This window comes from Herpailurus yagouaroundi, unplaced genomic scaffold (assembly GCF_014898765.1).
Source record: "Herpailurus yagouaroundi ecotype Mexico unplaced genomic scaffold, PumYag 67503, whole genome shotgun sequence".
In the NCBI taxonomy this organism is placed as follows: Eukaryota; Metazoa; Chordata; class Mammalia; order Carnivora; family Felidae; genus Herpailurus; species Herpailurus yagouaroundi.
Genome location: NW_024420310.1, coordinates 2,491,292 through 2,517,072, shown reverse-complemented (window position 1 = coordinate 2,517,072; position 25,781 = coordinate 2,491,292). Strand labels below are relative to the sequence as shown.

The 25,781-nt window shown below is 37.9% G+C and overlaps 1 protein-coding gene across 16 annotated transcripts in view; it reads right to left on the bottom strand.

Annotated features, from left to right (window-relative positions):
* FMR1 (fragile X messenger ribonucleoprotein 1) overlaps positions 1-25,775 on the bottom strand; it is a 46,413-nt gene extending 20,638 nt beyond the window's left edge. For 11 of the 16 annotated variants that reach the window (XM_040467540.1, XM_040467548.1, XM_040467532.1 and 8 more), the window contains exons 1-12: positions 25,705-25,775; positions 15,660-15,712; positions 12,446-12,539; positions 9,854-9,925; positions 9,443-9,591; positions 8,673-8,766; positions 8,471-8,587; positions 6,079-6,249; positions 5,910-5,988; positions 2,203-2,312; positions 1,099-1,233; positions 498-560 (exon numbers count right to left, since the gene is read on the bottom strand). In XM_040467540.1, coding sequence (XP_040323474.1) covers positions 498-560; positions 1,099-1,233; positions 2,203-2,312; positions 5,910-5,988; positions 6,079-6,249; positions 8,471-8,587; positions 8,673-8,766; positions 9,443-9,591; positions 9,854-9,925; positions 12,446-12,539; positions 15,660-15,712; positions 25,705-25,755 — 1,188 coding nt within the window. In that variant the 5' untranslated portion in view covers positions 25,756-25,775. Of the gene's footprint in view, positions 1-497; positions 561-1,098; positions 1,234-2,202; positions 2,313-5,909; positions 5,989-6,078; positions 6,250-8,470; positions 8,588-8,672; positions 8,767-9,442; positions 9,592-9,853; positions 9,926-12,445; positions 12,540-15,420; positions 15,548-15,659; positions 15,713-25,704 lie in introns of those variants that run through there. The other 5 variants (XM_040467536.1, XM_040467542.1, XM_040467547.1 and 2 more) reach the window with 3 other exon arrangements.
* Positions 25,776-25,781: the final 6 nt, after the last annotated feature.

The window sequence follows — 25,781 nt, the reverse complement described above, 5'->3', positions numbered from 1 at the left end:
GATGTGGCCAAAGAGATCCACCAGTCAATGTCTATGTAGTATGCGCTGCGAGAGGGATGAGCACACTGGAACACAGAAGGGGGCAAGGCTCTGGAGGGAGGGGACCTGTGGCAAGTACACAAAAGAAAGCTGCACAAGGAAAAAGGTCAAAGCAAGGTGGCGAGTTGGAAGGGGAAAGAGCGCTCTGGCAGAGGAAACAAGTGCAGAGAGAGAGAGAACAGTGTTCAGAGAACTCTACTTCAGTATGGCCCAAGCCGCTCTGGAGGGCAAAAGGGAGGAACGATCAGAGGTGACAGTGGACAGGTGGGCGTCAAAGCAAGGCCTTACAAGCAACAGGAAGGAATTTGAGCTCTCACCCCAGGGCAATGGATGAACATACCCCCAAACACTCTTCCACCATCCCCCAACCCTGATGATCATTTGTAGTCTCTCTTAACAAGGGGCATAAACATTGAAATATAAAATTAAAATGTATTTTTCAAGGAATGTTTTCCTACCTGCCAAGCCTTGAGTTCAGGTTTCTGGGATTCCCCTGCTACAATTGATGAAACCACTAACACCTAAAGCAGTATAAGGAATGCAAGTGATGTCATTAACTATAACAAATGATACACAGAAGCCTGAACGCAGGACTTTCACTGTAGGACTTCTAAACCCATTTCTAAACAGTTAGGTTAGTTCAAATATTGAAAACCAGTTTCTAAAATATGGCTCTAAGTAGTAACTAATGCATCTAACAGAAGGTACATTTTGAGCTACCACAACCTGTAAAATCTCAAGAGATACAGCATGAAAAAATGAAAGACCACCCTCAAAAGAAAAATGTGACCACTAAATGTAACCCCATATTTTATGTTTATAGCATCACATTTGTCACTGTGAATAAACTGAGAAGTAGGTAACACTTTGGTTTGTAATCTCTCATATAAGCTGGCAATCGGATTTCAAAAACAAAACAAAAAACAAAAAACAGAAAACAAAAAAAAAACAGGCGTAGCCTTATAAGCCTAACCAGAGAAAACACCTAAAACACCAATTGTGACATCTGGGTCAAAGAAATTACTTTGAGTATAATTCAAAGTGATAATTATTTCTTACCCTCTGGACTTTTGTACTGTTAGGTTGAGAAAAATGAGTGCTGTTTTCCTTTATATCTATATGTTTTTTTTCTTCTGAGGGAGTAGGTCCAACCCTTGAGTTACTGGAAGGTAGGGAATTTGGTGGCATAATTTCCTTGGTAAAAAACACAAAAGGAAAAAATGACCAATTTAAAAAACTGTATTTAGCTCCATTTTTGTATCAATGACCATGTTTTACAAATATAAATTATCATAAACATTTTTGGTAGAAAAAATTACAGAATGCAAGTATTATGCAGTAAAATGCCCAAAAGATTTAGCATCAGCTAAAAGAACCTTTCACAAAAGAAGATTCGACAATATGTGAAAATTATGGCAATCTGGGGGGATTTCAAACAGTACTGTTGTACAGAAGAGTATGTCCTTGCCTCCCCCAACCCACACAAGTACTTTTACCAAAAAGCATATATTCATGAAGATAAAAGTGAAGATTATAACATTTAAAGACTGGGAAGAGATGCTACACCCAGATAAAAATTTAAAGCACACAAAAAAACACACATACACACAAACTCAAAAAGCCAAAGGATGAAAGCCAGAAAACCTAACCAGTGACCCAGCTTGGTCTCTGTCGGCAACATTAAGTAATATTTGAAAAGTGCCTCATATTCTTTTTTTTTTCATATTTTATGACCATCCATTTTAAAGATTAAGAAGATTTCAAGGGATTCAAGTAACTAGTCCCAAGTCACTGTCCAACTATGACAATGACTGGCATGGTTAATTGTCAGAATTCTTACATTCCCAGTATGTGCATATTACAGAGGCCTCAAATTTACATGTTGAATAAAACATTAAGAAACTTTTATCAGACAGCGCTCCTAGGTGGCTCAGTTGGTTAAACATCCTGCTTTTGGCTCAGGTCATAGTCTTGTGGTTTGTGAGATCGAGTCCCCGAGTCGATCTCCGTACTGACAGCGAGAAGCCTGCTTGGGATTCTCTCTCTCACTCTCACTCTCTCTCTACCCCTCCCCTGCTCGTTCTCTCTCTCTCTCTCAAAGTAAATGCACTTAAAAAGAAACCTTTTATCAGACAGACTAGAAACACATGCACTACAACATACCTCTTCTTGGGGAACACTTTTCTCATTTTCAGCCTCAATTCTCACCCTCACGACTCCTGACTTGTCCACAATTTCCTGAATCAGTTTTCCATTTTTTCCTATTACTTTGCCTAAATGAAGAAGTGAATAATTCATGTTTGGTTTTACAATCGATCTCAAACCAGTAAGCACTCTCCACTGTAAACTATCACATTATATATAAAACTGTAAGATTTCAGGGCGCCTGGGTGGCTCAGTCAGTTGAACATCCAACTCTGGATTTCGGTTCAGGTCACGATCTCCCGGCTCGTGGGTCCAAGCCCCATGTCGGCTCTCTCTAAATAAATAAACTTTAAAAAGTGTAAGATTTCAAAACTGAACCAAAACAGAAACTCTTTTCAAAAAGAGTTCAACTGGTTTGTTTCGTTAACTTGTCACTGTTTAAACTATTTTGGTAAAGTGTCAGAGGTATTTACATCTCATGAACTGATGGGGTAATTTTGAATCTTTAAGGAAGTTCAAAGATAGGGTCTTATTTTGCATAAAAGGGTATACTTGAAACTTGCTACAGTGGCATGTATCACTGTGCAAAATTCTGTGAAAGGAATTAAGGGGAAGGACACATACTAGAAAATACATTTGCTTATTCATTCAACAATTTCAGTTCTATCTGTACCTGATTTAAATCTGCTTTTCTGCCCATGGTAAATATTTTTAGAATTTCATATGGCACATTTATAAAAGATACTCCAAGTCTCAAAGTGATTTAAGAAGCTATACAAACACCTCAAAGAAGTGCACATTCTTGAGGCCAATGTGTTAACATATTACTTCTGTGCATCGCTCATAGATTTTATCAGTATATTAAAAGGTGAGGTACAATTTCTTAATCTTTTATTAGTCACAGAATGAAAGATTAGGAAGTCACACTTTAAGATAACTCAAAATCACAATGAGAAAACTTAAACCAGTTTGAGATTAACTATTGTTCAATAACATCTGTTAAAACTCCAAAGACGTCAAATACCAGTAATTAACAGGCACTCTTCCCCTCATTTGTAAAACTGAATCAATCATAGCCTTAACCGGGAAATGACTGCTTTCATAGCCATCAGCATGCATTAGTGTAAAGCAAGACACTACAAATGAAAGAAGTACTGGTTTTAGAATTTGACATGTGAATTACCTGGGATTCTAAGAGCCAGCGCCCTCCCAAGGCACCTAAGGCACCCCTACACTGGCCAGGTCCATCATGTGCTTGCTCTACCACCTTAGCAAAGGCAGGAATAGGGGAAAATCTGGAAGCCCAAATTTGCTTGGAGTTAATCCTAGATATCAGAACCTAGGGAAAAGGCCTCACAATAGGATCTTGTGGTTCATCTAATCAGCATAACCTTGGCCCTCTAGCCATATCTTGCAGCCTCACTCACCCTCATAACCTCTTTTGACTGGTCAGTGGTCAGGGAACAAAACTGACACTAAATCAGGATTCCTGACATAGGTAGGTCCTTTCATCAATTATTTCTGCTTCTCTTCTCTTCAAATGAAAGAGGTGGGTTGGGGGGAGAGAGAAGTTGTATGGAGTCATCCCACAGTTCATTTTTAATCTAGAAAATTTGGATTTTCGTGAATGAATGCTGATTTTAATAAATATCTAAACGAGTTAAGAAAGAAAAATGAGTTTGTCACATGTTGCTATTAATATCTTAACCATCCTGAGTATTGTGTGTTAACTATAGCTAACAAAATAATTAAACGAATTCACTGTCAAAATGGGGTGAAAAACAAGCAAATTTTCAGAAAAGAATTGACAATCTGTGTACATAGTAGAGTTTGTGAAAAATAGAGATCATAAATCATATACAGTGTGACTCCAAGAAAACTCATTCAATACTAATTAGACATCTCCCTAAAGATCTGCCTTGCCAAATCTTTTACAAAAATGCTTTCTGAAAACTCTCAACATTCCCAGTATTGTAGTAGACAATCTCTAAAACAGAACTGTCTTATTGTACTCACTAGAAACTAAACAAAACCCAGGCTGATCATACTTCAGCAGGCTTTCTTTCTGTTGAAAGGTCAGTTCTGGGACCCTCTTCTCTTTACGTAAGACCACAGGTAGAACCTACTTTTAATAGCAGATAATGCAATTCTGCATCACACAGTTATTTCCAAATACCAACTGACAGCTTACTACAATTCTGCTCTACTGAACTGGATGGAATTGTTTTCAATGAGAGGTAATATTTACAGAGTTCCCTACTACATGCAGACCTTATAAGGTAATGTATATCTATCTCTAGCTTTCTTCCTACAACTTCCTGTTTAGTTATCAAAGCAACCCTGTGAGGTGGACACTATTATGACATTTTTAGAGGTAAGGAAAATAAGAGTCAAGGGGGCTGAATTAGTTATAAGGTTAAATAGGTACCAAAAAGTGAAGGAGGGACCGAAATCTAAATCCAACACCCGAGAACTTTCCCCTACAGGCATCATGCCATTCCCCAAATGAACTTCAATGAATCTGACACCGAAGTTTTTGTTTGGTAATTATTGAAAAAGCAGTCTATTGGCTATATTTTATAAGAATTCCTAAATTTAAGAGAACTTTTCTAATTACAAAATGTATGCAATTGCTTGAAAAACTGTAAACAAAAGGAAAAGAAGTATCATTAAAAACCCTATTTATTCTTAGGAAATCAGGACAGTGCTATCCATAAAACTGGTGTCCAAGTTATCTCGATAACATCACATTCTTTAGCTGTCTGTCCAACACAGTTGAATTAATAATTCTGCATTAATTTTACCAGTCTTTATCCTTTAACAAATTTCCTTCAGGAGAATATCATTCCCAGTGTTTTTAATGGCATAGGAAGATGTTTATAATTCTATGCTGACAAAAAATAAAAGCAGGCTAAGCAGGACTGAAACTATGAGAACAAAATGCATAGGAAATCCTTATTTTCTTCTTTTTTAAACTTTCCAAAGACCTGGCATTACTTTTTGTAATCGGTTGTGATATCAAGTTCAGAAAATAAAAAATGTATAGGCAGTATGTCCCAATTTTATGTATAAATTAAAAACGTAGGTAGTGCTCTTGATAAAAACTGCACCTTATTTTGATTATGTTCTGCTAAAGACATCTGCAGCATTTGAGAGCACTGGTGAAGTGTTTCTGGTATTTGCTGGTACTTGTGATGGTGATAGTAATGAAACAATAGCACTCAAACTCAAAATGGAGAATTACTGTTAATGTTGCAAAAAGCCCCGGAAACCTTCGGAGTTACTTTTAGCTTTGCAACTTACTAGATTTAAGTAACCTACATTCATATCTTCAACTCAGAGATAATTAAGAATGCCATCATTTCATAGCCCATCAGAGATCAAATACCAATCTCCTCCAAATTGTAAAGTCCTCAAATATCATTTGTTTTAAGGAAATATATTTAATTTTAAGATATAGAAGATACACACCGAAGAGGCTGTGCAAAATTTATCCTTCCAGGCACTAGTAGGTTTGAACTAGCAAAGCAGTATCTTTTATACACCTTCTCAGTTTTGAGCATATTTATCAAATATTTTCTGTACACTGTAACAACAGATCATACTTCAAAGATACAGCTTCAATTAAATGACTCTCCAAGTGGGTGAACATGGAATTCTATCGGTATAACTAAATCGTTTAACTGTTGCTTTTGTAGTGTATGTCAACATAATTTCTGACTCACCAACTAAGTTCCTTGGAACCTGTATTACATCTTCAGCAAATTCCAGAAAGCTTCTAGCCTTTTTCACTGCATCCTGATCCTAACAGCAAAGGGGAACAGATTTAAGACAAAAGATGAGCCACATGAAATATTGTTTATTTTAGAAAAAAGCTACTTAGTAAAATTTTACCTCTCCATAAATGTGAAATGTGCAGGTATCTTCATCTAAATCGATAGCAGTGACCCCGGGTACCTTTCTAGCTTGCTGAATATTAGCACCATGAGTACCAATAGCCAGACCCATCAAATCTTCTCGTACGATAAACTGCTCATGAAACCTCGAGGCAAGTTGCCTTGAACTCTGAAGAGAAATGCACATTTGATTAATATGCTTTATCAACTATTAAGACAACTGTATTTAGGTCAGCCATGTAAATTATCTTGACTCTACGTATCAGGGGCCTATAAATTACTTTCAGTTGTAAACTTTCAAGGTTTGAGAACCACCCCGCCCTCCCCGCAACAGCATAAATACTTTTTGGGTTACTGAAGGTCAATGCCATCTGAGAGATTTTTGTTAATAGCAAAGGGCTTGTTGACAAGTTTCCAAGGTAACTTTTGAAAACCTTTTGCAGGGCTGCCTTAGTTAACCAATGACATCAACCATGTTATACTTAAGAAGCAGATCAAATGTTCCCAAATAAAAACCAGCTCACTGGATCTGACAGACTCAATGTTATTTAAGTAAAAAAAGATGTTTTAACATCTTTTCAGAAAATTGTATTCACTTCATTTTTATTGAAGGATATCAGTACATATACATATTTTTTTGTTCTTTTTTTCCCTGGAAACTGCACCATTTCTGTAACTTATCATTAAATACTGTGGTCTAGATATCCCTCTGATGAAGCGATGACATTAAAACAATACTCTCCTACCCCCACCCCCCCAACCTGAGGAAAAGAATCATAAAAAATTGTATCAAATGATTGTAGAATGTCAAAGATTTACAACTTATCTTGCAATATGCACGTGCAACCTAAAAAGAGATCAGAGTCTGTAAGACCTTGTGATCTGGATCCACAAGTATGATGAATTCTTTCAAATCTTCAGTCATGACTGAACTTAGTTACACGGAGACCCCAAACTTGTGGATAATTGCTCTCTTTAAACAGCATTATCAAAATTTAATGTTTAGTTCTAGCATGCCATTAATGAAAACCAAACATATTAGTGGCTCATGTTGAAAAATGGAAATTTCGTATCTGAATATGTGGATCTCTTTAATATTAGTAGTGAGGAAAGATAGGCATGCACACAAATTTCTCAGGATTCAACGTACCTGCTAACTTGAATGTATGAGTGTAACTACTGTAAACAATTTTAAAAGTATAATATCCATTTTGTAGATTAAAGTAACAAAATGTATCAAATATTCCTAGGGCTTTTCAAGAAGTCTTGTTTCTGAGTCCTGGTTCATTCACCTGGTTCATTGTTTTCACTGATAATTTTCTGATAAATGGTAAGCCAAAGGTATCGTAACAGATCATTTAAGAAGAATTAGATGTTTAAGAAGAGGCAGGAGTATGTTTTCCATAATACTCACAATGAAAATAAGGAGGCTTTTCTTGCCTAAAAGTTATGAAAGAATTGCTAAAGAAACCACAAATGGGTGAACACAGGGACATTAATAAAGAATGAGAGTAAAAACCAATTAAACAGACCTCCATGGCCGTAAGGACAACAAAGTAGCAAGAGGAGAGAGACAGGAATGTCTCCTCTCCTGTAAGAGTTCAGCAATCACACATCAAGTGGGAAGGTGGCAAGTTTCACAGGCTATTTACAAGAATACAGCCTTAACTACCTTCTCTCTTAAAATGCAATTTGGAACTCTTTTTCTTTATTGTTTTAACTGCATGGTGTTTTCCGTCTAATGAAATGAATAATGATGAGCAACTCTAGAATCTGACAATACCTCGAATTGGGACATTAAAATCCATTTAGTTTCTATGGTAACGAATGGAAATACTAGATAGTTATCAATGAAAATAAATGTATGGTGATGGAAATTACTGGAGGATTAATAAAAGTAGATAAAATGCACCTGAAGAGACGCAATAGTAAGTTAGGGAAATAGCCTCTGGCAGGAATCTGAAGACAGGAGTTTTAAAGAGTGACAACCAATTAGAATGAAGAAGTTCTATACCCTTTTAAACAGAGATAAACATACATAATGAAAGGAATATGATTAGATATTTAAATACTCTCTAGTACTTATATGATAACATGTTATATGGAAGAAGCATTGCCTCATTTTATTAGCAGCTTTGATGAACTTCTAGACAAAGTGAGTTGACCAGAAGTTCCTTAATATACATCAACGGCTACTTAACTCTGAAGCCTCAGGCATGAAAAACTTTAGTATGATTAGGCTTTATAGAATTTAATTTTTCCAAATATAAAATATAGGGAATTGCTAAGGAACAGTAAATAAAGGACAACCTGCCCATATTCAAGTTTTATGACTCCACAGTTATCATTTCTAGATAGCCTTACAAGCAGCGCTAGGGAAAGCCACATACCTCTAGCTGCTTACTGGCTTCTTCATTCCTCAGTATCAGAGACAGCTTAGTGCGCAGACTCCGAAAGTGCATGTCAATTAGCATGTGTGCTCGTTTTGAGGTGACTTCATTGATAGACTAACGGATATAAATCAATACCATTATTATCAAAGCAAATACTCCAAATGAAATATACCAAAATAGCCAAGTCAAAAACACTCACCAAAATGACAAGCTGATAATTCTCTGGATCGTAAGTTACAGAAAAGGCACCAACTGCCTTTTTAAAGTCCTTATGTGCCGATTCTTTGGCACACCTAGAAATAAAAATATCTACTGTGAAGCTAAGATGTAGGATTAGCAACTACTGGCATAAGTACGAGCAGAGATTTGCACCTAGTACAACTGTGAAATCATGGTAAACATAATTCATGCAAAATATGCTATATCCATTTAGAAGTTTAGTCCCTTTGTCGTACATCTCTGAAATACTTAGTCCACTCCAATAACTGAAATTAAAGAGAAAGGTTCCTTTGCTGTACATCTCTGTAATACTCAGCGCAATCAAGCATTTGAGATTAGAGAAAGGAAAACACCAGTTATGCTCTTAAGAGATTAATTGTGGTCTTAGATTACCAAAGGTGACATTATTTAGGGGAGGTACGCTCCTCTGCCAAGCTTTCTTATTTCAGTTATGTAGGATTAGTCAGTAATTTTCTTGAGTTAACTGTTGAAAACTTTTGAGGATAGCTGCAGGGTACCCAATTTTGTTTGGTTGCTTCTTTTCTGTAAGAAAAACTGCTGACCAACTTACAGGCGAGAAGGAAATGTATATGAATCGGAAAGCACAAAAATTTACACACAAACGCAAGCCATTTTTTCCCCAAGTTCACTGAATTTAAAACTTGAATTCTATTATTTTAAACTTTATATTCCTTTAAATTAATTGCATATCACCTGTAAGTCCTCAGCATTTCTTGCATGCCAACTTACATTTGTCGTAAGTCTTCTGGCACGTCCAGTTTGAGTTTATGAAAAGTATCTTTTGTGGCAGGTTTGTTGGGATTAACTGATCGTAGACGTTCGATTGTGACAATTTCATTGTATGTGGCATCACATGCTGCATATTCTATTACATAAAACTGAGAGAAATAGATAAAGTCATGCTTGGTCATAATGTTTGAAGTAAGAACAACAGGCTATACCTAATTCAGTTATCTTTAAGCTCTCTAGAGGGAAAAAATTGATCAACTAACACACATGAAACATACTGAACATGTGGAGAAAACATTTTAATGAAATGACAAGTTACATATTACTTTAAAATAGAAATCCACACTGAAATAGAATACGAGTTGAGAAAAGGAAAATAGTATAAAAAATTTTAAATATGCATTTTCCTACCTCACCCTTTATCATCCTCACTTTAGCTAACCACCAACAGCAAGGCTCTTTTTCATTTGCTCTGGAATAAACCTACACAAAAATTACAACATAGATTATTTCATAATTAACATCACTCAGAAATCTACAGATTATCAGACAATGAAAAAAATTATTAAAATGAGCCAGGTGTCTTTCAAACCCGTATGTTTTATGCCTCAAAGTAGACTGCAACATTACATCTAGACATAGATACATAATCAGAAACTACTTGATTAACTGGGAAAGCCCTGTACAAAGCGCCTTCCTATTTTCTTTGTTCTATGGCAGTAATCATCAGTTCTCTGCATATGAATACTCAAGAAAAGCTGGCTGTTCATAAACCTGGGCAGGCTTTCCTTGGATACTTTGTGAGCTACAAAAACGTATCTAAAAATGTACAAACTTGTTTTTGTCTTAGTCTAATAAGTACCTAAGTGATTGGAAGTTATTGGCCCTGGCCTCCTGCCGGCTGCACGGTCACTAAATGAGTGAGGCCCCTGACCACTCAGCCCGCTAAGGATACCACCCTGGCAGTCATGTCTCCTGAGGCCTAAGCAAACAGAACCTGGGTCACTCTCTGGTCTCCTGTCCCCTCCCTCTCCCTCAACTCCAAAAATTGGACAACTCCATGCTGGCAATCCTCTGGATACCATTTTCCTGCTCTCACATACCGGATAGCTCTTCTAACCCATCTCTCTAGTGATCTCAAAGTTCACTTACAATGTGCAGCATGAAAGCTTTGGTGATGACACTAGCAAATCAAGGTTAACAGGAAAAGAGACAGCACAGTATACATGAAAAGAGAGAAAGACAAATACTCAGAGGCAGAAGGAACAAACAGGGAGGATGAGGGGGATAGGAAGGAGAGGACAGGTGAGGAGAGGTATAGAGCCTAAGGCTAATGAGTAACTCAAGGCTCCAACTCGTGTCCCTTTTGCAACTGAATTTAACAGTGACACAATGCAGTGACAAGTTAACTCAACCTACCTTTCTCTTTTGCCCCCATCACTTCTTCACAGTTCTGCTCTAGCCAGAGGAATAACCTCAGTTAATTGTTATATAATGCAGTGAGGTCATCCTGAGAACAGCACCTCATTGGTCCCCACGAGCCATGTGACTAAGTTGGGAGGAAAAGTTCCCTTAACCCATCACTATTTCAAGCATTCCTTATATACACACACCAAAAGACCCAGTGGTCTTGTGTCCTTTTTACAACCTAAGTTAATGGTTATACAATATAGTCAGGTATGTATCACTGTTGGGCAACACGATGAGGCTACAGTATCTCATTGGTCACCACCTGTCATGTGACTCAGTTGGAAAAAAAAAAAAAGTCTCCTTTGTCCCTCTAAACTTTATTAGAGCACTTCTGACACAGAGAGACCAAATGTCCTAGCCTTCGGGAAGCTTGTAATCTCCTGGGGAAGTGGACAGCTAAAGGTCCTCAGGTACTGATGGTATTAGTGTTTCCTACTAGGACACCTCACAAAACCAAGCTCAGCTCCTTATACCTGGTAGGTACTGAGTACATTTTTGGCAAATAAATAGTACTTGATTGTATTTCCACTTTAGAAGGAGAAAAGAACACGGGCCTAGACATCCAGAGACCTTCCCTGAATATTCTGTAAATTAAAATTACTGCCCCATATCACCTTCCATCCTCTTAATTTTTTTCTCTAGAACTTAATCTGCCATAATTATTAGCTACTCTGACTAGAATGCAACCTCAAAGGCAGGAGACTCTTCAGTTTTCGTGTACCACCTGTACCTGGCACAAGGACCTAGTACACTTTACCTTACCTGTATATAAATGTCTATTTAGCCGCTACCTTCATACCACAAATATTCACGAAGTTGTAAGTATTAACAAGGCATTGTAGAGAACGAAGAGAAGCAGCTTAAAACGGTGTGAGAGGGAGGAAGGAAACAACACAGACTAACTACAACATAAAGCAGACTCCAAGTGCTGTAAGTCCCAAAAGCATTTTCAGTGGCTAGAGAAATTATAAACACAATGTTTTTGTTAACGTGGTGTATCTCCAGAGCACATTTTAGTCAAAGACATGAATGGCACATGAACACGTGGTTCACAGCATGCTCAGTGAAAAGATTTTTTCCCTATATGTGTTTATACTAAAACTCATAGATGGGCTTTTAATAATACACTGGGAGGATTCGCTGCTACTTAAAGAAATTCTAGAATGTTGCTCTACTATAAGGCATGACTTTTTTTTCCTCTGTAATACTAATTTTCCTAATCCATTTTGCTTAAAATGGAGACAAAGTTGTCAGCTAACAATGTATTATTTTAATAAAGATTCAGAGATTGAAGGAAGGGGCAAAAGAAGTACTAGCAGGCAAAGGAAATTAGTGGTGACTTCTAAAGATGCGCCCCGAATGCTGCTCAAGCAGCCAGTTAAGCATCACATAGTGTTTCAACTCGGCTGTCAAAAGCACATGTCCATTGCAGCTGTAATTTTCAAGGTAGTTTTAAACAGTGTTAAAGAGAAGGGGTGCAAAAGGCTCCGGCAAATTAAATGCTCCCACTCCTCAAAGGCAGGGGAAACTTACCTCAACTTCGTCACTTTCATTTATATCTTTATTATAACCTACGGGTGGTGGGAATCTCACATCATGGAATGGAATCTGCCTCTCTGGCTGCCAGCTGCAAATAAGCAAACACATAATTATTTTACAGCTTTCTGGTTTAATGGAAACAATGACCACCACACTGCCATCAACTCTTGGCCAAACGTGAACCTCTGTTTTTCTAGTGTAAAGAAGCAAATGCTTTTAAAATAGTCAGTATTCTGCTGAGTAGGGCCTAATGGCAACGTAGAGACATTTCAACAAAGTCTGCATGCAGCACAGCAGCCTCGTAGTTCTACTTGGAATACTCCTCTAAACACAACAGATCAACATTACAATTTTCCAAACAAGTCTTTCTTCCAATAATTTCAACCTCTAAGAGTGCTAAATGCAAGGCCACAACAGCAATTTCTTTTGATGCTTAAATTAAATGTTAGTATATGTGTTAGTAACATCATCACCATACTTCTACTTGCAAAGGAATTTTAACCACATTCTAAGGACCACAGGAACTGGTCCTAAATGCCCTCTAATTCCCAAGCAAAATGGGGCAGTCAGCACATTAGCAATTCACAACTCACTTTTCCCCCTTTAAATTTTAGATCCCACGAGGTGGTCAATTCTTGCCATGGATAGCTGGCTGCTGATCAGCATGGCCTGGTAAGGTCTGCTAAACCACAGAAACCCGATGAAGACAGCCTACAGGAGTTTGGTAAGTTGCCTATGTCTTTAAATTTAAGATGATATGGAACAATTTTGAAAAACACCAGGTTATTCTTTTATATCCAAAATGATATAAAATATTAAAAGACAAACTTTGCAGAAACACTGGAGGGATTCAACTGCTGCAGTCATTTCTGTTTTTGTTGTTGTTGTTGTTGTTAAACTTTCTTAGTAAAATCCTACTGAGAAAAGTGCTAATTTAAAAAAAAAAAAAAAAGAAGAGCCATATAGAAGATAGGAGGGTAGGTAATTAAGTTAGAATTTATGGAAATCTGATTAGGTCTATATTAGACTGAACCCTTTCTCTGAATTATACACATTTGAAAATTATGACACTTTAGAAAACGCTATCTTTACTTCAGAAAAGCCTTTTTATATATACTGAAAATTAATGACTTTTAACATGTCACAAATTCATTGCTAAGTATGTTTTCAAAAACATATAATACAAAATATAGTTTTCTTGGTTCCAAAGAAGGAAGAATTATCTTAAATCCTAAATGTACCGAGATAAAAATTCAAATTCTTTATCCAAAAACGTGAAATATGGAAAGTAAAAACATAACATCTAAAATAAGCTGGTATTATGGCAATACGACTTTCTTTATGATTGAAAGGAAAGAAAGCGTAGATATAGTCTGAAGTTCTATAAAACATTAGTTTTTCTTAAACAGAAAAACAAAAAGGAAACACCCAAGGATGGGCAGAGACTACTTTGGTAGGGACCTATCAAACCCTAGTGATGTGCTCAAACCCAGCGGTGAATCTCAAACATATTCCACGAACACAAAGAATACAGCTGATTTATTTCAAATCCCCAGAATGATAGTTTGAAGAAAAACTTTTATGCAGCTATATAGTATAGAAGAAAATAAGGAGGTCCAAATGTAGAGTAATTTTAGATTTATAATAGAAATCTGATTAAAAACAAAAGAGAAGTGATCTAATAAGACAGTGCATTAACCAGACACATTCTTGAATGCAGAGAGGAAACGAGTGTTTGCTTAACACTTAGATTGAAGACTACAGGAGAAATTAAAAGAGTGGCAAATAAAGATAACTCTTCCTTTATGGGAAACAGTGTTTGTCTAGTGATGGGAGCAAGCAGATAAGAGTATAATTACAAAAAAATTACTCTCATGTTATCAAAGATTCTTCTGTTAAAAGTGTGATGCTGCTGTCTAGTGTATAACCATGCAAATCCATGGATACTTGGAGCAGCAGAGGCAAATTCTGGAGCTTTTGGCTCTATGCCTTCAGAAAAAGTTACTCTGTTATTCAAATTTATATTCTGGACTGAGGTTAGTGTCTAGAGCTGAGAATAGGGTTCAATATTCTAAATCCTTTTATCCCTGTCCCCCTAAATGTGTTGCAGGCATCTGAGACTACTACTACTTTGTCCTGTTGGTAGCTCAAAGAATCTGCTGATGATAAAATTGCAGTATGTCTGGGTCAGATACTACATTTTAACAGATTTACCGATATAACTCACATACCAAATTATCCATCCACTTTAGTGTATATACAATTCAACGGTTTTCAGTATATTCACGTGTGTGCAACCATTACCAGTCAATATTACAATATTTTCTTCACGTCAAAAGGTAATCCCATGCCCTTTAGTTAGGACTCCCCATCCCCTCCAGCCCTAAGCAACCACTCATCTTTTTCTCTATGGATCTACAAACTGCTTTTGACATGCTATCAACTCTCTTTGGCACACAGAAGCCAAAATGTTGTAATTGTGGACCATTCTTCAGAGTTCAACATAATCTTAAAATCATGACCACATCTACACTCTGGCTACAGAGTTCATATGTACTTTAGAATCTTGAATGGCTACTTTGAAAATACCCTTTATTAGTATTAAAAAAAACTCAGTCAAGAGACTTGTCTCTTCCTATAAAATGCCAACATCTATACCACAGGTACCTTCGTATAGCTAATGTTCCTAGGCCCCTAAGTATTTCTGTTTACTCTTCTAGCAGAAAAGATTGGTCACTGATATTATTGATTATAAATACATGATGAAACAGATATAAGTTCATGAGTAAACATGATTATTCCTCATAACATATACTAGACAATTAGACCATCGATTTTACATTTAACATTATAAAACCCTCATCAATTTTACCAATACCCATGAATCCATTTTCATGTTGTAACAATCACAAATATTTCTATCCAAACTCAAAGTTACTAATACAGAAGAATCTGGTTTCTTTCCTTACATTCAAGGGGACTGGGATGTAGGGATCAAGGTTAAACAAAAGGGATCTTTGAGGTTAACAGCAGGAACAGTCATTCCATTGGTTTTAACATTGAGTTGTTCAGGATCTTCCTGGTGAGTAACATGAAGATCCATTCCTGAAAAACACTCAAACTAGACTCAAATTTTTTAAAATGAGGAGCAAAAAGAATAATTAGTATGAAATATTAAGGAACCTGAACCTTAAAATAAGACACTTACTTGTTTTCAAATGCAACTGTTATTGAATCCTCATGAACATCCTTTACAAAAGCCTGTAAGAAAGACACCAGTTACATTAACTTGTAAGCTTAAAGATCATTTGGTTTTAGTTAAATTTTATAGAGATACCAAACATTTTCTGTTTAAGAATAAAATGGAGCTTCAAATGAAAGCTTCAGTTTGTGAGGATGACTCATTCATGGATCACATCTATTAGCTGGCCACCTACTATGTGCTAGGTCCTAGGAATATGGATTAGTTAAAACAAAACATGAAAACAAAACTGCTTGTTCCAGAGGTCAGCATCTAAGGAGTGAAGTAATTGGAAATTACAATGCAGGTATTGAGTATGTACCTCGAGGTGCACTTTAGGCTAAAATTATTGAAAACTAAGAAATTTGATCCAGCACCACATGCCAGCCAGTATAGATCTCTTGTAACCTATCTTCTTCTCTTTAATACAATTTTAGGAGACTACAATAGTAAATGACTAAGTATAATCTCAAATCTAGGTATATACAAGCACACTAAATTTTCCTGAACGGCAATATGCTGCTAATGCCACTAAAAAGTCCAATTACCAGAGTTTAATTAAATTCTCAATCTCATAGGCACTTGGAGGAAAAAACAGTAATATAAAGTAGAGGTTTAAATCTTTTAAATCTGATGACGCAATTGCTAGTAATCTGCAGAAAGACATAACAAAAGTAATAGCTAACTAATTATCAAGAATTCTTTAATCAGCATGCCTGTTCTTTAATTCTATAAAATGACATAACTAAAGTAACAGCTAACTAATTATCAAGAATTCTTTAAGCAGCATGCTGTCCGTAATTCTATAAAATTAAGTTTTTAATAGGTGCAGGAAAGGTTTTTGTTTTTGTTTTGACAATTAGAGGAGTAGGATAAAGCATAAAGAAACCCACAGGGGCTTTATATCTTAATTCATTTTATAATGGCTTGAGAGATTTAAGCTTCTTACTCAAATTTGTTCTGTACACGTTTCTCTCCTTCCATGCTTTCTCCCTGCCTGTGGGATTATGGCCAAACTCCTTTTTTGGCTGTAAAAGGCCCTGCGTGACCTGGCCCCACCCCTCACCTCTCCAAGCTTCATCTTTCACATCCCTGGAGGCTGCGGATCCAGCAGTGCGAAACTACTTGGGCTTCTCAGTAAATGCTGTTCCTTCTTACCCACTGTCCTTCCCCTCTTTTCATCTAGCTACCTCTATTAGCCTCTTAGGTCTTGGTTCAGGTGCCACCGCTTATGCGCAAACCCAGACTAGGTTACATTCCGTCCTTGCATTCTTACAGCATATCCTATGCTCACCCCTACTATAAACTCACCCCACTATATTACTATTGCTCGTCTCCCCACTAACGGTAAGCTTCCTGAGGTCTTACTTTATTTACTCTCAGACTTCAGAGGACCTACTAAGAACTCAATGAAATGGATCATTACTCAAGGTGTTCCTATCCTACCCATAGAGAAAAGATTGTGTGTGTGTGTGTGTGTTGTGTTCATCAGGGAAGACAAAGTAAAGGTGAGTTTTCTTATCAAACTTGGAAGACTGAGGAAGACTCCGCAACACAAAAGGGAGCGGAAGATGGAAGAAGCATGCCAGGCCTAAGGGAAAATAGGAACGAAGACTCTGAGCTGGAGAAACAGCGTGGGGTGTGATAGAAAGAAATCCTCTGTGAACATGGAAGCAAACACAACTTAATAGGGAAAAAGAATAGCGTTTTCAACAAATGCTGCCAGGACAACTGGATATCCATGTGCAGAAGAGTAAGTTTTTGACTCTCAGACCACATACAAAAAACTAAAAATGTATGAGACCAAAATGTAAGACCTAAAACTATAAACAAACAAGTGATCCAAGGCAAATGTCTTGGTAAAAGTCTTCCAAGGCTTGAAGCTAAAGGCTTAATCAAAAACTTACACTTCTCCAGATACAAAATTAAAATGTATCAGTCAAGTATCAATTAGTTGCTCTTAAGAAAAACAATGGCAGGTGAAGCAGGGCCCTAAAAAACTTTTATATGGCAGCTACATAAACAGAGACACCAGTCTTCTGCAATTATGTTGAAAATAAAAGCAAAGCTATGCTAAAAAAAAGTTCCCTTATAAGATCAAGAGGGACTATAAAATGGAATCCAAGTGTTCTGCTATACCCAACATGGCTAAGTTATTATTTCTAAATTCAGCATGCACATATATTTCTATAGATGCTGATTTAAAGGTGGGGAGGAATCCATATTTTCTTCCCATCATGTTTCCTCAGCTATATTTAAATCATGAGCACTTTCTACAGCATCTTTTGAAAACTCTAGTTTAATACTAACCACGATGTTTTAGTTTAGAACGGGAATAGCAGACCCCCCCCCCATTCCTGCTTTCTCTTTACCTGATAGTCAATACAATCCACTTTTGAGGGGAGGGAATCCATCAAAGACTAAAATCAAGATTCCTATTATGAGGTGATCCCTTATTCACCAAGAAGGGGCATGATTTGTTTTCATTTACAAAAAATGTTTTTTTTTAATTTGTGACAGAATGCGCAAGCGAGCACGAGCACACATGAGCTGGGGGAGAGGGGCAAAGGGACAGTAAGAGATTCTTAAACAGGCTCGATGCTCCATGCGGAGCCCGATATGGGGCTCAATTCTATGACCCTGGGATCATAAGCTGAGCCGAAAGTAGGAGTAGGATGCTCCAGGCACCTGGGTGGCTCAGTCCGTTAAGCCTATGACTACTGATTGGTCATGATCCTGTGGTTCGTGGGATCAAGCCCCGATTCCGGCTCTGCGCAGACAGCACGGGGCCTGCTTGGGATTCCTCTCTCCCTCTCTCTGCTCCTCTCCTGCTCACTCATTCTCTCAAATAAATAGACTTAAAAAAAGAAAAAAAGACTGAGACATTCAACTGACTGAGCCACCCAGGTGTCCTGCTTCTGTTTTCATTCTTGTCTCAAGTTTTATGTTTGCATGTCGCAGCAGCAATTAACATTAGTTCCTTACTGTATACTATGCAGAAAATGTTAAGTCCTTTAGTCAGTCAAGAGAACCTTGTTACAGCTGAATGAAAAACTGTTCTCACTTAATTAGGCATCTTTCCAATACCATTGCTCTATTCTAAAACTATGCTGTCTACCATAGCAGCCACAGGCCATATGTGACTATTTATATTTAAATTAATTACAATTAAATAAAATAAAAAATCGGTCTCCCAGTCATACTTCCCACATTTCAAATGCTCAATTGCCACACATGCCTTAGTGTCTGTTGTAGTGAGCGGCACAGGTAGAGATCAGTTCCGACATCGCAGAAAATTCCACTGGATGGCACTGATTTAAAAGCATTTTACAAATGTTGGGGACTGTTTTCAAATCCACCTTACTGACTCTAAAGGTCAGCCTCATTGCTTTATTGCTGTTATTTTTATTTTTCTCTTTGCCAAAAAGTTATTGCACAGTTTAATCATACTCATTCACCACATGTGCCTAGTTCCTAAAAATCAAACGTTCCCTCAAAGCAGGAAGATCTGCAACTGTTGTGACTATTAACAACCAAAGGCTTTCAAAGGCTTTGAAAGCAATTCTGGATGTAGAGTGTCAGAAATGATTTGAATAATCATCACAGCCTACTAGCCCTTGGCTTTCTAGTTAATGAGGCTTATTTGTATGTGGATGTTTGTAGGACTATTCCAAAATCAGTCATTTTTCGTCACTGTTTGCATATTAAGTAAATACAGAAGGCACAGAATACCTTCTTGTTGCTGCTGTAACAAGCTGAATAGAAGAAACTATTGGTTGCATCTGGCCTGCTCTCACACCCAGGAGAAACATCTCCTTGACTTCTGAGGCCTTTTACTAACCTGTTCACGTCCAACCAGGGTCCCATCCTCCTGCGGCTCAACATTCTCCAGTAACCGTTCTTTTGGCCACCCTTCCCTTACCCCAACACTCATACACCCTCGTTCCATGGACACGACCAGAGCATTACCACACTACCCACCACCAGCCTGGAAAACTAGTAATCCCCACCTATCTACACCAAACAAAGTTGGTATCAGGGGAGAAGATAGGTTCAGGGGGATCCCTGAGGTTACAAAGACGACAGACGGAAGGGGTTTGAATAGAATGCACAAAGGGAGCTGCACTGTACTGAGAGGCAGGGCTCTTATGGGACTCAGGAAACTTAGTGGTTAAGAGTTTTGCTGTGAAGGGGGCGCACCTGGGTGGCTCAGTGGATTGAGCATCCGACTTCGGCTCAGGTCATGATCTCACAGTCACAGCTCATGAGTTCGAGCCCCGCATCGGGCTCTGTGCTGACAGCTTGGAGCCTGGAGCCTGCTTCGGATTCTGTGTCTCCCTCTCTCTCTCTCTCTCTCAAAATTAAATACAACATTGAAAAAAAAAGTTTTGCTGTGAAGGAGACCTAGGCTCCAAATTTTGGTTCTACCAGATAAGCTGTGAAAGTCTCCAAGTAGTCTCTGTGCCTCAGACTCCTCAACTGCTAGTAACAAATGGATACAGGGGAACTGGATCTGCCTTATAAGGGTGTTGTAATGAAATCACACATGTCTAGTGCCTACCACAATGCCTGCCTGGCACACAGTTGGCACTAAATGAGAGGTAAAGCAGAGAGGGGTGTATTTTATGAAAGATGCAGAACCATAGGGGCGCCTGGGTAGCTCAGTCGGTTAAGCGTCCAACTTCTGCTCCGGTCATGATCTCACGGTTTGTGGGTTCAAGCCCCACGTCGGGCTCTGTGCTGACAGCTCGGAGCCTAGAGCTTGCTTTGGATTCTGTGTCTCCCTCTCTCTCTGCCCCTCCCCTGCTCGTGCTCTCTCTCTCAAAAAAAAAATAATAATAATAAATAAAACGTTAAAAAAATTAAAAAAAAAGATGCAGAACCATAAATACTCTTGCAGTTCAGAAAGTTACATCTCAACAAAAGCACACTAAAGAAAAAAGATTTAAAAATTGGGATACAAAAAGAAAAGACTATTTCCTCAAAGATACTAAATACTGAAAGGTTATTTAGACTCTGAGAAGAAAGGATGTAATGAAAACCTTTAGGGTTTGAGAAAGATGCTAAAGTGCAGTGCTAAAGACAGATACAGGCTCCTCATCAGGAGAAGAAACAAGAAATCAAAAAGTCATTATGGGATCCCCAACTTAACTGGCAACTAGATCAAAGAAGCAGTAGCAGAAATCATACTTACCAAAGTGTGCAATGACAATTCAAACATTACACTACCAGGACTGATGAAGCTAAGAAGTCCATCCCTATTTGGGTGAACTCTTACCCTCCAACTCACACGTCTTCACTTGGTAAACTCACTAGTCACTAGTCAGAAGAGTGGTTATCATAGAGACAACCTGTATGTACTTCAGTGTTAGCCCCTGACCCCCACAGAACACAGCTACTACACCATCACTGAAGACAACACATGTAGTGCGATGGTAATTCTCGTTAGAGAAAATGTAGAGCACGGCAAAATGTCCCTCCTAAAGAAAGCCCACAGGACCAGAGCATAGGGATATAGAATTCAAACCCAAGGCTTCACATATAGAGTGGGGTTATCATTTGTCACCCTTTGAATGTGGGCCCTAACAACACAAAGGAATGAATGGAAAGGGAAAATCACAATTAACCTCATCAACATCCCTTCTCCAACCACAGCACATGTCCAGGATTACTTGACTTTACTTGGGCACTTAACACAAATTCTGAGAAAAATGCATTCTTTCTGATTCATCTTGACTCTAAGACAGCACACAGGTAGAGAGAATAGTATTAACTTTCCTGTGTGCGTATGTATTCAAACTTTTTAATGCTTCAGTTCTTATATGCTCCATATGACAAAAGCAATTTCATAGTGAGGTCAAAGATTTCCAACTTTCTCTTTCCTTAGTAGGAATTCACAGGAAGAATTACATAGTAAAATATCAAGATGCAAGAGGTAATTTAATAAAAAGCTGATACAGAAGCTGCATATGTCATGGCATCTTTGTATGAACAGTAAAAAGTGGTAACATCACCTTGCAACTCTTACAATGGTACTAAGGAGGTGTTACGCTAACAAGATACAATCGGAAGGTTATAATGAAATTTTAAAAAGGGCAGGAAATCAAGTCCAGTTCATTTCTTCAAGCTAAATTTCATCATTTCAGAAATGATGCTATCTGATCTCAAATCACGAATCTGAGAACCCTTACTAGCTATGAGGCTCAGTAGTAAACCACTTACCTAATCTCTTTGTACATCTCTGTCCTCATCTACAAAATGGGAATAACAATAGCACCTCAGGATTGTGGGAGAGGATTAAATAAATTATTCACAGATGTAAAGTGTCTAGAATAGTGCCTGGCACCTAGAAAGCTCTCAGTACCTCTCAACAGTCATGATCATGATCACAGCCATCTCAGAAAACACATTCCCACAGTGGACAGGAACCAGAAACCCAATTATTATACTACTGAATTTTGTATTTAAGTAATAATTTGGAGGTTTCTAGAATGTGTGAGCATGAAGTTGGAAAATACACACTTCGAAAGGGGAAAATGGTGCTTCCACAAAGACATCAAACCCTAAAAAGGCTAGACTCGGGGAAGAAAAAAAAATGTGGTTGACCTGAATAACCCACTTCCTTGAAGTATAGAACACCTATAATGCAAAGTTAGATGTAGAGACTTCAGAATAAACATGAATAATGCCTTCTGCAAGTTTATTTGTAGTAAAACACTGATTTCTAGCAGGCTATGTATGTAGCTAACATGACATGTTGGGCCACTAATGTCTTCATTAAAAATACCTCTTCCTGATTGTACATTTTGTCATAAGATAGCTGCTAGTTCAACAATATTACTTACCACATTAAAGTCTGTCCTCAGATACCAAACTTAAAAACATAAGATGTATTAAATTAAAATCTAAAAATAAGAATACAATTTAGCATATTCACACCGTATTACAATATTGAATCAGATGTCACTATAGTTTCAGAAAACTATCTTATGTTTCAAACACATGATTTATCCATCTTTAGTAATATTCATACTAGTATCCAAAACCTAAGAACTTTAGGATATACTAGTACATTCATATCAGAATGACATACGTTCTATATTCTCAATACATTAGAACTCTCATTCCCCCCCCAAAGAAACCCTTAACACCAAAACAAAACAAAAGCCACCACTACACTATTTTAGGTAGATGCCCCTAGAATAAAGAACCTATTTCAAAATTATTTGTTTAGGAGATACTTTGGAAAGATTTTGTGACATTTGTTCATGTGTCCTCATGTCTTAAATAACATAAGACTCTTAAGTTGTACATGAGACCTTTTCCAAGTCAAAGGAATAAGTAAGTATAAAAGTAGTGGCTCTGACAACTACTAAATGTAACTTTCAAGTTTTTAAGAATAAACACTAGAGGGAAAAATAGAAATGAATTCTCCAATCTTAGAGTTTTGGTTTCATGATTCTGTTAATTGTGAATCTTGAACTTTAGTTGTTTTGCAGAGAAAAGAATCCAAATATTTGCAGCTATACTCTATCCAGTTTATATTGTAAACTTGGACCATGTGCTCAGAAGATGGAGAATCATCCCTTGCAATAGGTTGGTTGTGTTACACAAATAGAAGTGTGAATTCACTTACACTGAAGTTGTTGGAGTTGTTCAGTTTTTAAAGGCTTTTCTTGATGAACCAGGTTCCTATCTTTTTCATAAATGTAACGTTTCTCCGTAATAGTTCATTTTTTATTGGTGTTTTATTTCCCATCTTTTCTGTCCATCTCACTGGACAAGCAACTCGATTTACTTTTTGCTTTACAATTCTTGACAATATTTTGAGTCCTATGAAAAGTTAAACCTCTTCATTATAGAAACTATTTTTGTACCAGCACAGACCATTTGAAGTTTTCTTAAAAAAATAAACTTTAATTAAGTAAACGTAATAGCAATTTCTCTACAGGTATTTGATGTTTCACATTTCCTTTCAAGAAACTAAGGGACAATCCATTCTTTTTATTTACCTTCATATTAAGCAAATTCGTTAAAACACACACACACACACACACACACACACACACACACACACACACACACCTAAAACGGAGGATTAAGAGCAAAGATAGAGGGCATTTCTTATTATAGTCCAATCAGCTTGCAAGCAAAATCACTGCAGCAAATGATAGGTTGCTGAAGGGAACAATAAATCCTTCAAGACCAGGATGTGCTACTTGCCTTCTCATAGCAGGCAAACTCCACTGAAAGACGGTAAGAGTGGTGTCCAATCTAAGCTAATATCAGAGATCTATTAGAACACTGCCCAACCATTAACCCCTGGCTTATATTGACTACAGTCAGCACCACAAATCTAGTGAGCAAAACTACCCATCTAGGAACCAGAATGATTCCACACTAACTAGCAGAAATTATTATGGATCACTAAAATAAATGCAAACCAACATTTTGACTACAGAGTCAACATGAACAATTTTATATTGGTGAGACTAACAATATAAATGTTGGGTTTTTCCTTTCATAGCTACAGGTTTTATCTTTTGGCTAAAAGTGTTTACATACTTTATGCACTTATGAAATACGTTGATCCCAAATATCTCCACAGAATTGGTAAATACACACGTATGAAGTCACTTGTTAATTTTCCCATAGCCAATTGAGTCTTCTCTGAAATGTTTCAGTTATGTTATAATAAATTTAAGAAATGTGTTGGACAATGACAATAGCTAATTTCCACACTTCCTTCCATATGTACCTTCTATTGCCAAAATACTAAAGTGGAATTTTACTTACAGGAGTTATAGAGAAACATTCAAGAGAAAACAAGAATTTATAGATCTACAGTGTAGATCTACTAGATCTACAGTGACGATCTACTAGATCTACAGTGACTACTACCAACAGATGCCCTACTGATACATTAAGAATGTTTTAAATCCTCCTTTTGAAAATGTAAGATATTAGATCTGCAATGATGTAACTTAAAAGAGAAAACCCCACATTACTACTATGCATGCCTATTTAAAACCTCAACAATACTGTCCACTGCAACATTACACATTGAGAAAAGATAGTCAAGTATTTGGAGCACAAAACAATTATTTCTATTCGCGATTTGAAATTCTCTAGTAATAATGTACTCTCAGTTAATTTCCTGAAGTTTCATGGCATTATTCAGGCCTTTGGAGGGTTAAAAATTGCTTCCTTAAGTAGCAGAGTTGCTAATAATGTTTTCAGACGCTGAAGCATCTGTATTCCTGAATCTGGCCGCATTTATAACAAGGGAGGGGGCCGCCAATATTCAAGATTACAAACTTCTCTAATGCATTACTCGGATATGTCAGGGTCTTCCTGAAACTTTTGGATCTCAAAAATCTCTTCTGAAATCCACAAAGCGAGGTCACTAAAAATCAGTTGCCATTGTGATTCGGTACCGACTACAGCTTCTTACTCCTCTTTCTTCACACCCCTTGCCCAGAACAGTGGAGCTCTCCGAAGTCCCAACGCTGGACCACCGGAAAAGAGAAGCCAAAAGAGATCTCAAACCCTCTGTGAGAGGCAGGAGGCGGCTCGACGGAAGCGCCCCCAGCTACTCAGCAACTACCCACACGTCAGGCCCGGATCCCACGGTGAGAGGATATTTAGGAAAGGGAAATAAGCCGTCGCCGTCACTTCGCGCGGATACCGGCCCTTCCCGCCGGGATCTTGTACCTGCCGCCGGCCCTGGCCCATCCCCAGCTCTCCCTCGGCCCCCGAGAGGATACGCTCTTCTCCTTGCCCGCTCTCATTCCGATAGGCGCCGGGGCCTCTTCTAGAAGAGGCAGCGGGGCTCGAGGGGCTTCCTACAGGCCCCAAGTCCGGTTCTTCTCTCCCAAACATCCCAACGAGCGCACCGTGACCCCCGGGCGCCGCGCTCGGGAAGAGGGCCCCAGGCCTGCCTCCCGCCGAGGCCGAGAAGAAAAGGGAGGGAAAGAAGGACGAAGATGGGGCCTGCCCTGGAGCCAAGTACCTTGTAGAAAGCGCCATTGGAGCCCCGCACTTCCACCACCAGCTCCTCCATCTTCTCGAAAGCCCTGCTCGCGCCGG